At 24.1% G+C, this 15,896-nt stretch overlaps 1 protein-coding gene across 1 annotated transcript; it reads right to left on the reverse strand.

The window, feature by feature from the left end:
- Positions 1-403: 403 nt before the first annotated feature.
- LOC145831022 (UDP-N-acetylglucosamine transferase subunit ALG13-like) lies at positions 404-3,359 on the reverse strand. The gene is made up of 5 exons (XM_082938310.1): positions 3,352-3,359; positions 3,133-3,223; positions 2,319-2,478; positions 1,955-2,093; positions 404-1,477 (listed from the first exon to the last, which is right to left on the reverse strand). Exons 2-5 carry the CDS (start codon positions 3,211-3,213, stop codon positions 1,264-1,266), a joined length of 594 nt encoding a protein of 197 aa, XP_082794436.1. The 5' UTR covers positions 3,214-3,223; positions 3,352-3,359; the 3' UTR covers positions 404-1,263.
- Positions 3,360-15,896: the final 12,537 nt, after the last annotated feature.

Below are 15,896 nucleotides of genomic sequence, written 5' to 3' on the forward strand. Positions count from 1 at the left end.
AGCAAAATTTTAAAACTTAGGACAATTACTTTTCCAGTTTTTTTTTTAATTTATCAAATTCCAGGTTATTCCAGCTTAATAGGTTTTGTGGCAAACCTGTTCTAATCAAGTTAAGTCAACAATAAACGCGTACAATCAATCATCTATACAAAAGTTATAATGATAAAAATAATACCGTTTCCTCAAAAAACTTTATTCAATGAGAAAATAATTACAAAGTGGTTAAAGGCTTTTCCATGTAAAATACACAACTGTTTGCATAAAAAAATCTTATATTAAAGCAAACTAGCAAAAAAAAAATTGTATACAACATTCTAAAAATTATAGCTATAAATATTTAATAAATAATTATGTCAATTGATTAGAAAATATTGAAACTTAAATTAAAATACTTCGAGTCGAAAACATGTATGGTTCAATTCGTAGATACAGCTTTTAAAAATCTAATTGAAAAAAAAAACTTTTAAATAGATTTTATAATAGTCCTTCACAAAACAAATATATATTTATTTATTATTAGTTTAAAAATGTTAACTAAAATTATTAATTGAAACCATCACTAAAACGTAGAAAGTTAAGTAGTTTTATTATAAACAATTTAAATTCAATAAAACTAAAACAAATTTTAATGTAAATTATTACTAATTAAAAAAAATTATATAAATTTTTATTTAAAATAAATTTCAGAAAAATGTTTATAGGAAGCTTTAGCCCCATTCATTTTAAAATATAACAACTTAGGTAAGCGATTACCAGGATTAACAAAATTAGCCATTTATATAACAAGTCTGCAAAAATAAAATACTCTTACCCTAAATCCATAATGATAGGCAAATTTTTTTTAAATGTTTATGTTAAAAGTTATAATTTTATCTAAAAATAAAATAGAAACTATTTAAAACGTAATTGTAGAATGTATAAAAAATTAAAAGCATTGCATCACTCCCATAAGTTTTGTGCACTATAAACAAACAATAAGACAAACACAAGTTAAGTTAACAATCTCAAAAAAAAACATTATTTTAATATTATTAATTTATTTTTTTTTAAACTTGAGTCTGTTGAAAGTTATGGTACAAAATTACACTTATGTAACTTTCAAAATACAAAGGTTAGTAAAATTATAAGCATACATTTTTTCATGTAAAAAAATGCAAAATAAACTGATAATTGTTTTAAAAAACTAAACATTTTTGATGTTTAAGTATATAAAAATTTTCTTACCTGATGTACAATAAACTTAACTAAGAAATATTTTTAAAACTATACAAAGTTTTGCCAGATAATGTATAGCAACAGTAAATTCACTGGGATCCATGCAAGTAAAACAAGAGGGAAACCTGAATGTTTGTCTTGTGTGCTGTACTTTCCCACACCAAGGTGCTTCAACACATCATCCGCCCACTCTTCAGACTTGGGTGGTGGAAGGGGTTGCAGTCTGGACAAATCCATAGTTTCTATGGTCTCGACCAGAGTACTGAATAAAATAACTTGGTTTTTGATTAAATCTGTTATGTGTATGAATTGTAAAATCTAAATCAAAACGTACAATGTTTTTAATAATCAAAATACTATAAAAATAAAATATGTTTATACTCTTTTTAATATAATTCTTGGTTTGAAATAAATTTTTGCAAAAAAAATCTTTATTTTAGCAAAGTATATATTGCTATAAATACTTTAACAAGTTTAGAAAGAATAATCTATCCAAATCATATATTAGTGAATAATTTTTTTTAATGTTAGTTATTTAGTATTAAGCTTCAGAAGCAGTTATAAGGTAATGAAATGTCCATAAAATTTGCTTAAAATCAAAAATAGTCTGTAAGTTCATAGATTCTATGGTCTTGACTAGAAAACTGAACATTAAAAAAAAAAAATTAAATCTGTACTAAAAATCAAATTTTAAGTTTGGTAATAACACAAATTGTGTATATCATGTTCAAAAGCTAACCTAGTAGTGCAGTATTTTAAATGGTTGTTCTCGTGCAACTTTTTTGCAAGCTCAACCTGATGGTTGTCCATCAGTTTCTCGTTAACAACAACCAAAAGTTTCTTACCTGCTTCCAACACCTCAAGACAACTACCAGCACCTGTTTGTTTACTTATTTAGACTTTTAATAAGCTTAAGTTTTTTGAAAGCTACCAGATTATCAAAAAAAAAAGTATTATAAAATGTAATTTGAAAGTGTTTGTTTTAAGAAATTAATAAAATCAGTCAACAAACCTTTAAAACTTTTGAATTTAACAACTAAAATAAACATTGTAAAAAACAAAACTTTTGGTTATTATTAATATGCTTAATCATAGTTAACAACCTGCATGACTGATAACTAAATCTGCGTTATTAATATCACTCTGTATAGTTGGTTTGAAATCATAAGAAGAAACAGAAATATTTTCATCAATCTTGTTGGTCACATCCTTACCTTTGCCATACTGTACTAATAGTTTAGAATAACCTCTTTTGTGCAATGCCTAAAAACGTTTTTATTTATTTTACAGAATAATATAAAACGAAACAAAACGAAATATTTCATAGTCAATAACTTTTGTGATTAATAATTTTAAAGAAGCTTTTAGTAACAAAATATTTTGAGCACAACAAATTAGAAGCCAATATTTTTTTTTTATTTTACTGAATCATTTCATGCTACTTTACATGTTATTAAAATTTAGATAACTGAATAAAATATGCTTAAATTTGAATAAAAAAAATTTCACAGAACTAAGTCTATAAGAAATAGGTTAATACCAAACTTAAGTTTTTTTTAATGTATAAATTTTGATTTAAATTTTACTGTTTGTCAAAAACTCCAGAATATTACTAGTTTTTACATAAAGAACAGTTAAGTTTTTAATATTTTAACTATTTAGAAATAAAAACACAGTAGCTACGAAGTTTTACTACTCTATACTTAAGGAATATATATGTATAAATAAATAGAACTAATTTTATGTTAATACTATTTTTATAGATGTATAAAAAAACAGAACAAACTACAACAATAAACTAATTATAAAGTTTAAATAAATAGGATTTAGTAAAATATTAACTTTTGTTTTGCTTCTTTAAACCAAATAAAAATTTGTTAATGTTAATTACATTAGTAAATATTTAATAAAACAAACTTTTAAACATTCTTTAGAGGATACTTCTTCTATTAAATCTTCAAATAGTGTTGTACCAACTGTTACAAATACAGAACACATTTTCAAACTTCTGTTAAAACATAAGCTTTCATTTAAAAATATTTTTATAAGCGTTTTATGTTATATATAAAACAGTTAACACCTTTTAAAAATTTATTAGAAAAATCTAAAACAGATAATTTTTATTAATTTACAAACTTAAAAAAAAAGTTAGATTTCCAGATAAAACTTCATTGTATAAAAGAACTAGATTAACAAAAACAGGGGTCTGCCAGCTTTTAGTGGAGCAAGCCAGACTTTGAAAAAAAAGGATGTAGTTGTTGTTTTTACTCTTCATTACAGACTCGAAATATCTAGAGTAAGTTTCGAAATTGTACTGAAAAATACTTGGAACCGTTTTTGTTTTTTGCAGCTTTGCAATTAAAATCCCAGAACATATAGTGTAAGTTTCAAAAATTTCTTTTGCTTGTAGGCCACAGGGTTAACCTTTCATGCACTTTACCCTTTATGTGTTGCATGTGGCCTAAACTTTGCTTATTTCTGGTTAAGAATAAAAGTAAGTTAAAAAAATAGGCATTTAAGCATAACTAAAAAACAATCAGTGTATAACAATACTAAATTTTTTTAATGCTTAAAAAAACTCAAGTTAAACTGTTTTTTAACATTTTTAAAAGTGCTGAATTGCTTATATACTTCAGCTTGTTAATTGTTAAAAAAGAGTATTTGGTGGACAAAGGTTTTGAGCATGACTTGACTTTTTTACATAATTAAACTAGGATTGAAATAACAAGTCTACCACATGATCAAGTACAGATTTATGAACAGGTATAAGTGAAACCAAGGAGAACGATTATAGTCCTAAAAACAAAAGTTGGTTACAATTTTCATTTCGTTTGGTCTATGTCAAACGCAAGGGGAGTAGGTAGATATACTAAAAATACAATAGTCTATCCAATAAAATATTATCTCAACGTTTAATGAACTGATTTTGACTTACCATGGTTGATAATATGACTCAACAATTAAAACAGTTTAACTATTTTATTGAAATTAATCTATCCAGGGTGATCAACTGTTTTTGAGAAAATTCTTCCAGTTTTTTAAATGTTCACGTTTTTGGGTCTAATTTTAGTTTAAAATTAAGTTTAAGGTAAAAAACTGTGTTAAATAGTATAACGACATTAAAAAGATATTGTAAAGCTACTTTAAACGTGTTTCTTTTTAATTTTGATGATAGCAAAAAAATTATCTGTATGATAGATGTTTTATGTCAAATTGAAATTTAAGTACTTAAAATTATTTAAAATTTCAGATTTATCCATGTTGTTTAATGATTTTGTTAAAAATTCCAGATTAATTTAAAAAAATTTTAAATTCCAGGCATTTTAGTTTAAACTGTCAAAATGACTATTGCTATGATGGAAAAACCATTCAACCATTGTTCAGTAAACACTTTTCAGAGTCTTTTTTTGTTGTATGTTTGTTGGTAGTTGCTATGGCACTTGGCTCAATAGAAAAAACAATTTCAATAGTTTTCTATACAGAAAATAAGTTTCATCAAAATTATGCCTTATTGATACCCAAGTTTCAGAGTGCAAACGCTCTCCATTCAAACAGTAAGAAAACATATTTTTTTGCTATTATAAGGCTTACAAACAAGTTTTTATAAGTTGATAATTACTTTCAATTGACAACAACACTAGACAACCATATTCCCAATAAGCTAGATATAATTTGTTTTTTGCTGATAAGTGACATATTTAATTTGGTTATGATAATATTGAATTATAGAACTCTGAAATAAATCAAATTTTATATTTTACAAGCGACTAGGGTGGACACTAGCTTTTAAAACATAATTCAAGATTGCTTGAATAAAATTTCCACTCTGAAACTAGAATGTTAAAGTAAACAAGTTTTGAGTATTTTTATATAAAATGTTGTTTTTGTATATAGTAGCTATTAGTGATGTTATCCAAACTTCATTATTTTATGCACAAAATTGTTCTTATTTCAAGTTTTTTTTCAAAAAGTATCGAAAGTTATGTCTGGTTGACTGTGACAAAATTTAAAATATGTAACTTTAAAAATTCAACCTCTGAGGACTTGAAACCAGTTGTAAGGATGGTACTTCATATTAAAAAGCAAACAACCTTGAAGATACAGTAATTAATAATTTAATTAATTAGTGATTTTATGAACTTTAGTAATGCATTTAAAGAGAATTTCATAAAGGTTAGTAACTGATTAAAGCGAATTTTATTAAGTTAAGTATTTACTAAAAAGGAATTTTGTGAAGGTAAGGTAAAAGAAATAACAACCTGTAGGGCGAAATCAAAAATATTAGCAGGAAAGTATACTACAAGTTTAAACTTATTGAATTTAAATAAAACAACTAGAAATGTTATATAACGACATTTGTATTAGAACAATTAACTAAATATAATATTTTAAACTACATACTCTTAATTTGAATTTATAGAGGCACTTCTACCATCTTATCCTTTTATGAGTTTTTCAAATATCCTTCAAAAAATTAAAGTAGTATACATACTCATACTAGATCTGAGTAAAACTTTTGATTGTGTAGACAGAAACATTTTGCTCAACAATTTAGAAGATTATGGTATAGGGAGAAAATATATTTATTGTCATAATGATACCTATTTGAAAGGAAGCAGTTCGTGAGTTTGAGAGAATGTTATCCAATTTATGAAACCATAAAGGTCCTAATTTTAATTTTATAAAGTTCTTGATTTTATTATATTGAAAATAAAAGGTTTTAAAAATAAATCATAAATTAAGACCATAGGGGGGGTACAACATTTTTTTTTACAAAAATTAACTTTGGCTTTTATATGAAAGCTTTAAGTACAAACTACAAGCCAGTTTTTATAGAATTCAAAAAGGTCATTTAACTTTTAAGATATTTAATTTATTGTAAAAATTTTTCAATATAAACGTATGAACCGCAAATTTTTCAGGGTCAATTTTCTTAGAAATTTTAAAATTCACTAAAATCTATCTCCACCTTCATTTTCAAGCAATCTTCTTAAAATTTTCAGGAAACGTTCCTTATAATAAATAGAAAAAACGCTATTTTAGAATTTTAGTAATTTAAAAAACCAAAACTTTATCACAAAAATTAAAAAAAAAGTGTTTTTTTTTTCAAAAAAAAAAGTTTTTACAATTTTTTTCTTAATTCCAAAGTAACGTTTTTTTTGTTATTGTATAAAGATTAGACTGTGAAAGTTTAAAGAAGATTGCTTAAAAAATGTAGGAGGAGATAGATTTTAAATGAAATAGTCTTTTTTTGCTGTTTTAGTTTTCCCTTCCCATAGGTAACCTATTATGCGGCCCGACTTTGACTGGTCATATCTCAAAAAATAATTCAAATTTTATAAAACGATAAAAATCATCTTGAAGCTTAGAAAAAACTCTATAAAATAAGATCAACTTGTAAAAAACATGGTTTACCCCCCCCCCCCCTATTGCCTTAATATTACTGACTTAATATAAGATTAGAAATGTTTTAGCATTTTTTTAGTATTAAAAAATTACACTATAAGCTTAATTGTTTTGTTTCAATTCTCTATTCTGTTGTAATTATATATTTTGAGTTCAGATATACAGTGGAATAAAATTATAATTAACAAATATTTAAGATTATTATAGGGCAAATAGCTTTAACTTTTTGACCTCTTTAAAATAATAACAAATCAATATGCCCATTTTTTAATTTTGAGCATATTCATAAGTTTCTTTTCTATATATTTAAGCTTCATTAGATTTTTTATACTATGTTTTCTTAATTTCAAAAAATCTAGTTTTTCTTCTTTACACAGAATTACCACTCTTTTATGCAAAAATATGGGAACAGGTCAAAATTGCACTAGGTTACTAAATTGCACAAAGATACTTTTGCATTGACAAATTTACATGAGGGCACAAAATTGCACGAGGATAATTTCGCACCAAGGGTCAATTTTGCACAAGAGTAAAAAAAATACAAAATAAAAATTTTCCCACTGAGGGTAAGGGTTAGGGGTAACAGTGATAGTAAAAAAAAAATTAATTAAAAAAAAATACAACTCCTGCAAAAATATCTCCGTGAAAATTGTCTGCTCATTCAAAAGTGTCTTTGTGAAAAAGTGACCCTTTGTGCAAAAGTGTCTTTGTGTAATTTTATCTTTGTGCAATTTTATCCCCTTGTGCAAAAAAGTATTTGTGCAATTTTGTACACTTGCGTAAATTTGACAGCAACCCCTAAAAACTAGCCTTATTTACATCAAAATAGCCTTATTTCATTTAAAAAAAAAAAAAAAAAGAGCAAAATACTGATAAAGTTCCATGTTTATCAATCTTAATTACTTGAATAAAAATAATTTACTAATAAGAAAAGGACTTCTAATAAAAAAGACAAGTTCAAATTCATAAAAACTAGACTAAAATTTGAGAAAAAAATCAAAACAAGCTTAAGTTTTTCAATTAAAATAAAACTAGCCTGATAGGTTATTCTGAGTTTTTCAAAAAATCTTAACTAACCCTGTTTCTAGTTTAAGGTTTTGTTATTAGTTTATATATATATATATATTATATATATTGACAACTGGCTTTTGATCTTGAAACAATCAACAGTTTTTAAAGAGTTTCTAAAGCCATTTTTAGGCTACACTTGATTTATGGATCAAAAATAAATTAAAATAAACTAAATGTTCAGTTTGTATTTTAATGACCAAAAGGTTTTCGTACACACTAAATCTACTATCATACAAATTACAATTTTTTTTTTCTTTCTTAGGTTTATTAAAATAGGTTGTTTGCTTTCCTTATCGTATCTTGGTTGTAAAGTAGGGGCCCAAAAACTTGAACGACCAAAACTACTTTGGATCATTTCAATCTAGATTGATAGATATTTTGCTCTAAATCGATCAGATAAATGAGAGGTCTATTTTGTATGTTAGTAGTAAAATTAGTTTTTTTGTTAATAGTATTTGGAAAAAGTTTATCTTGGTAATGATTTTAGGTGGTCTTATCTGGGTATAACCAAAGCTGGATTGGTATGAGTCATTGTTTTTTTTTTGAATCTAAAATCTAATGTGTAGATTCATCTTCAATGACATTGTGATTAGCGGGTATATTGAGTTCTTTATTTTACTAGATTTAAGTGTTGTAATTATTCTAGGAAAAAAAAGACTCTGAATAAAGGTATAGTTGTTTTTTCACAGATCAATGTTAGTCTGGACAAAATCGGACACTTTAACAACAGCAGTTCTTTTTTTGAAATTTCACAAACATGTTCTTAATATATATTTATAAACCTTTTTGTTTTTTATTGTTCTCACTAATATAAAAATGCACAACTGCCTAAATTTTAATATAAAAAATACATTTGCTTTTTTTTTTAAAGTATAGACCATTACCAAAAGCATAGTCATTTTTCACTGGACAAAAATAGTTTTTTTAAAGATAAAGTTCACATGGTTATAAATGTTTAATTACATTAATTACAATGATAAAATAAGCGTATACTAAATTGTACATTTAACAACAGGCCTGCATTTTTTTTTTTATAAAGAATTGTTTGTGTAAAAGTGCTTTGGGTAATGGACTATATTTTGAAAATCAAATGTAAGTATTTTTTTAATACAGTTCAAACTTATAGATTGTAAAACTTTTAATACAATAGTTAAAACTATAAAAAACAAATTTATACTAGATTGTACATTTTAAAACAGGTCTGCAAAATTTGAACAGTGTTTTTTAAAGAATTGTTTGTGTAAGATTACTTTGGGTAATGGTCTATATTTTGAAAAGTAAATGTAGGTGTTCAGTTCAGACAATTGTAAATTTCTAATACATTAGTTATATCTATTAAAAACAAACGCATACTAGTCGCACATTTAATAACATATCTACAAATATTAAACATTTTTTAGAAAAAAAAAAGTTTTTTTATAGCACTTTATCTTATTTTGTACAGTCTAATTTTGTCCTGTAAAAAACAAATATTACCCAAAGCACTCAAACATAAACAACTATTTAAATACATTAAAAAATTTTTAAACATGTTTTTAAATGTACAGTTATGAACCTGTTCATTTTTTTTGATACAACTAATGTATTAGAGTTTCACTACCAACTAAACTTTATCTTAAAAAATACCTATATTTTACCAGTCTAATTTTGACACTGAAAGAACGACTATTACTTAAATACACAAAAACTAAAAAAAGATACTACCTAAATTCTATTAAGGTTTTACAGGTTTATGCTTATACTAAACATATTGTTTATATCAACTTCACCAATTCTCCCTTCTCATTTTTTATTTATTTGTTTTTTGGAATTTTGTGGTTGCTGTTGTAGAATGCCCAACAAGAAAAATTTGAACAAAACTATCATCAATCTTAAAATTTGAATCTAAGAGAGGAGACAGTTGGGGCACATGGTAAACTATGATTTCTATTGTCAATATTGGCAGTTATAAGTTTTTTAAATAATTCTCATTATTTTAAAATCCTTAAACCAGATACTTTAATTTATTTAAAAGACAAAATTATGAATATATATTAGTTTTTACAAACAAATGGTATGTAGCTCTTAACACCAATCCATTGACCATAGTTATGGGCTTCCTTTTTTTTTAAGAAGTATTTAAACCTTACACATAGTGGTTTGGTGAAATTCATAAGTAGTGTTGCATAGCTGGTAAACACCCTTTAACGATATGTTTAGTTTCTACCCACAGATTTGTTTGACTAAAACCATTATTTAAAAGCCCAAGTTTAAATGTACCATGCTAAGCTTCGCCGCAGGAATTCCCTAATGCCAATAAAAAACTTTTTATTAATTTAACTGTTGTAATAGGTTTTATTTTTCCAATTTAGATTATCTAAATTAAACATTCTAAACAAATAAACCGAACAAACTAATAATTAAAACCTTAAGAGTTAAGACTTAAGACAGTCATATTTGTATTAATAAAAATAATAACAACAGGCCTAAATCGACTATGTGCATTGTGCATAGAAGAATAATTCTATTTTTTGTTGAACGACAAAAATAGCGCTCAAAATATTTGGTCCTTCGACTTATTGCAGAAAAAAAACTTTCGGTTATCGATTCACACACCACTTGAAACATTTTAACGTTACGTATAGGATAAAATAATAAAAATGAAAGATCTTTTGATTTTAATTATTTTTTTGCTTCGGTTTCTTAAAAGTATTCTTTTTTTTTTTCTTTGAGTTTTTTGTGTATAGTAGATCGCCACTTGACGTAATCATTTGTAAGCAACTTCCACACATTAGTTCTTATATTAAAGCTTTTTTAGTTCCGATTGCATACGTCCTAAAAAGTAGTCTTCGACAAACTTTGTTTCATTTGCCAACGACCAATTTGATACACAACAGAGACTTTTCGATTTTTTCTTCGTCTATTCTTAGAAAATAACTAAGTCAGCAAAGCCGGCGTTGACTGAGGGTAAACTACATGATATATGTTATTTTTAATAACAATTTTTAATATCAAGCTTACTTAATAATGATACGTTCATAGCCGCAATTACTCTGTCACATGTTTTATACATTTTTTTTTAGTCCGTTTATAACATGCATAATAATGCAGTAGACAACTATATATATATATATACTTATATATATATATATATATATATAAGTGTAGACTATAACTGTAGATTTGCGTTAATTGCTACAATTTCTCTTGTAAATTCGTTTCCTAATACACAAAAAGTTAAAACATATCCTGGTTCAATAGAATACATACACAAATAAATTTAATTAAATAAATCGTGAAAAATAAGTTTATAAATACTATCTTTATTTTTACTTTATGAAAAGTATTTAAAGTAGATAATTTATAAAGTTTAAAAAATTGACAAAAACAAACTTTGTTTGTTAGGTACGTAAATACTTGGTAAACTAAATCATTATTTTACTCAAAATTTTATTTATTTTTATGGCCTTTAATTACTTCAATTGTTTATTTGAGGATTTGTTTTCGTACAAACTGTTAAACAAATAAAATTTTTAAAACAAGCAGGTGGTTTTTGTTAATTAATCGTAGAATTAATTATTTATGAAAAAAAAGAGTACAAAAAAAGGATTTACTTGTTCATCAAAACCTATTTTTTCTTCCTTTTTATAAAAAAAAGTAAATAACTTAATGACTTAAAAAAATAAACTTTTCCTAATAGAAATTAATTATTTGTATACTTAGTTTAAATAAGAAATTATAAGTGAAGTATTTTAGTGAAAATTTAGAAAACAATTTAAGGTACGATTTATAAGATAAATAATAGTTTTTATTATTTAATGAAATCTACATTTTTTTTAGTTCGTTTTTTTGTTTTGTCTTTCTTTTCTGGTTCTGTTTGTACTTCATATCAACAATCTAATACGAGAAGGAAAGCTTAAGTAATTTATAAAAATTTCAAAATGTTAACAACTATTTGCAAACTTTATGCAGAAAATAAGCTAAGAGAAAATAGAAAAACAGTCGCTTATAAAACATGTTATGTATTATTTAACTTAACATTGTATTAACATATATTACAGTATTATAAAATTAATTAGTATTTTTTTACAAAAAACCTATAAAAGAGTTTCATAATAGATTACATATTGCAGAGCCACTACATTTTTGTTTGATACGAAGTACGATTTATCGAAGATAACTCTATGGAAATTTTAATTGGGACAATTGGTGTACAAAAAACTTTTACAAGTATACAAATGAAAAGAAAAAATGTTTTAAAAAATAAAGTTATCGGTTTTTTTGTAAGCTTTGTTTAGATATAATTATAAAAATCAAATTTCAAAAACTCTTAAAAACTATTAGTTTAAAATTTAAAAAATATTTACATAATTAGTTTGGTATGAAGTAACACACATTTTTTAAAACACTTATGTATGAAGTTTTTAGTGTTATTTTTTATCACAACATAATTTCAAGACTTTTTAAAGTTTATAGCTTTGTTTAAGTAAAAAAACTTAGCATAAGAATTGTTATTAAACCATTAACTATTCCTTTTTTTGACAAAAGTTATGTTTCAGATGTTATAACTTACATTTTTGAAATATTAATAAGTTCAAACATAGCAGATACAATGTATCTGCAAGCTTTTTAGGTACTTTAAGTTATTTTATAAGATTTTTGGTAATTATTAAAATACAAAGTTTTATTACAGCAAATTTATAATTTTTTTAAAGACCATACGAAATGAAAACAGAGTAATGCTTTTTTTATTGAAAGTTTTTACGGTGTATCTTAATTATTATGATACAGGTATATATATAAATGTACAAAAGAGAAAACTATATTACAAAATATTGTGCTTTATTAACTTTAATATTTATTTAATGTAGAACTATATATTACTAATTTTTAAAATTTACTTTGTGCATTTAAAGACTGAACATTGATATTATAGAGTAAGTTAAACTACTACATAACATTGTTTAAGTTACGAAAATAAAGTAAACTTATATTAATATATTTACAGTAAAATAGAATAATATGAAATTGAGCTTTTGAGTCTTGTTGTTGATTAAATTTTAACTTTTAAGTAAAATGATCTATGTGTTTAGTAATAATACAAGTTTTATTATCAAATAGCATGTTTTTCAAAAGAGTATATATCTTAGATTTATTAAGTAAGTAACCTTAACTTATTTAAAATGAGACAAACAAAAAGATTTCATACAAGCTTTTAGTTGTCAGTATAAGTTACAAAAACGAACAAAAATGGTAGAAGATTTATTCTCTTATTACAACTCTATGTAAGAGATTAAAAGAAATATATGCAAAGAAGTAAACGGTAGTCTATAAAAATGTTTTTAAGTCGTAGAGTACTTTTTGGTTTTGATTAAAGCACCTATAATTTTTAAGAACTTTCGTCAATTCTTTAAATACTTAAAAAAAAATTATGTTACGAGTAAGATTAGTACGATTCTAAAATATACTCACTCAATAAGCAAAGTTTTAGCGATTTACTTAATACCTTTTACTTTTACTTTTATTATACAGAATTATCAAACCGGTTTTGAGCCAATGTTTATAGTTTTATTAATTAGACAAATAATTTGAGCTAAAATTTAGTATGTTTTAAAATTAATGAAAGTATTCAAATACTTTTTATTTTAAAAGTTTTTTAAAGGTAAATTAAATGTTCAAAAACTCTTTTTTCTTCGTAAAAACTTTTAACGATTACCGTGAAAAATGTAAATTGCATTTTAAGAATCCCGTATTTAATTTAATAAGGTAAGTTAAAAATATTAAAAGTTTAATGTTTAGTTTATAAGGCAGCTCGACTCGCTTTTAAACTAAAATACAGTTGCAAAAGGTTAAATGAATTTCATGTCAAACACTGAAATAGTTGTAAAAATTGCAAGTGATAAGATTTTAGCTTAACTTTTTTAGATTGTAAATATAACATAAAAATTATTAAAATACTATTATAAAAATATATTGAAAAAAAATACTGTAAATATTAAATTTATATAAAATATAAAAGTATGAGTTTCACAAATTATACAATATCTACAATTTCTACTAATAAAGAAGACAAAAAAAAAGCTATTTATTTTATGCTCAGTGAAAACTCATAGACTTGTACAAATTTGTATTTTAAAATTTAAAAATCTACAATAAAGAACGAGTATTTTCCTGCAGTATTGCAGTTTAATAAATTGAAGTAATTAGTTAATAAGTTTGATTTTTTTCGTCTTAATTTTCAGGCCTAACAAAGATAGTTCCTTTTTATTCCTGTAAATTTTACTAATTAATTTTTTGTTCAAAACTTATGGAATAAATAAAAAACCTATTTTATTTTATTTAAGATTTTTTTTTGTTTTTTAAACCATGTATCATAAATAGTTGCTTACTATAAACGAAATTGAACGTTAGAGTGATTTAAAACACAGCAATCTTTGAAATAAAGAAAGTTTAATTGAAAATTTTTTTTAAAAGTACTACAAAATGCTACAATAAAATAAATAAATGAAAGCACAAATAATGTATATTTAGTCTAATAAAAACTAAATGCTTTAGTTCTGTAACATAGTTTATTATTTGTATATTTTTCTAACAAGATATTTATAAAAATAAGTTATCAACTTTGATCTAATCGATTAAAAAAATTAGAGTAAGTTACAAACAAAGATAGTGTAAATTATAAGTTGATATAAAAACAGTATTTATAGACGTGGCAATGAAGAACCATTGTTTAGTACCTACCATATAGATGTATATTTGCAAAAAATATAGAAGAAACTGACAGTACTAAAAAAAGCCTTATCAAACATGAAAGGCATAAAACCAAAATTATTTTAAGTAATAATTTATTTTTCGAATTTTACATTATCGTGTTTAGTTTACTTATTAGAAAAAAAGTCATAACTTTCTTAAAGTAAAAATGAAAATTTCAAATTATATTAAAAACCAGGCTTGTAACATTGATGCATTTGTACGAATACTTTTATTTTATAAGCTTGATATTAGTTTCTACGTTTTTTCAACTTTTTTTTTATATCACCTAAGTGGTTCTTTTAGTGTATAGTTTTTAGTTTTATTGATATATAAAACAAATTTTTTAAACGAAAAACAAAAGAACTTATAGTAAAACAAAACTGTAGACTTTTTATCATATTAAAACAATGTAACTTTTTGGCACTTAATTTATTTTGACAATGTTTTATAATTTGTGTTGTTAGCTTTTACTATAGTAGGTAAAAGTGTATGGTCATCAAAAACTAACATTTAAATGATTTACTATATTTAATCATACTTTAAAGTTTTGTTTACAAACAATCACAGCAATAATTTGTTTTGAATTACAGCTATAATTAATTTATTATAAAGATGAAGTTATTTACTTTCTTTTTGGTCAGTTTAACAGGTGAGTTCCAAATTTTATTTTAATAGTGTTAAGTAGTATTTTTAACAACAAGTTAAAGTTTCAATAATTTTTATTACAGTTTTCTTACAACCTGCAAGTACACAAGAAGAAAATGACGAATATTGCTTAAACGGGGGTACATACCACAAAACAAAAGAAATGTAAGTTAATGTTTTTTGTATACATATGTTTTTGTGTAGTAGCAGTATAAGTTTTAATTTTATTTTAAGCTAATTAAGCTTTTTTTTTATTAATAAAATTTAAAATTAAAAACTGTATATATGGGACCTTATGTCAGTAAACTAAAAAATAATACCGTTAGCAGTAATAATGCACTGCTGCACTAGTAATGGTAAATAAGTCATTAAAGTTCCGAAAAAATTTAAAATAAAACACATAAAAACTGTTAAATTAAGTTCTTTATTGACGACATAATTAATGTATCTTTATTTTAATGTTTGTTTTAAAACGGTACAATCTTTAAAGTTGTTTGTTTAAACTATACAAATTACTAAAACATTTAAGTAAAAGCAAAACTACTGTACTTTTTATCAAATAATAAGCTGTTGTTTACCTCTCATAACTTACTTGATAATACTTAATAAATTTTACTTGTAAAAATTAAATTCAAGAATAGACATGTAAATTGTTCGAACATGCATTAAACATCTAAATCTTAAAAAATCTTTTGTCAACTTCTAATTATGTTTGAAAAAAACTCTTTATACTATGTATTAAAAAAAACTAAGTAGAAAGTCGCACGTAGAAAACAGACAGCTACTTTCATATAGCTATAAGTAGATAGCTTTGGTACGCAATCGAG

Source organism: Thalia democratica, chromosome 1 (assembly GCF_965202585.1).
Source record: "Thalia democratica chromosome 1, ktThaDemo2.hap1.1, whole genome shotgun sequence".
NCBI classification, from domain to species: domain Eukaryota; kingdom Metazoa; phylum Chordata; class Thaliacea; order Salpida; family Salpidae; genus Thalia; species Thalia democratica.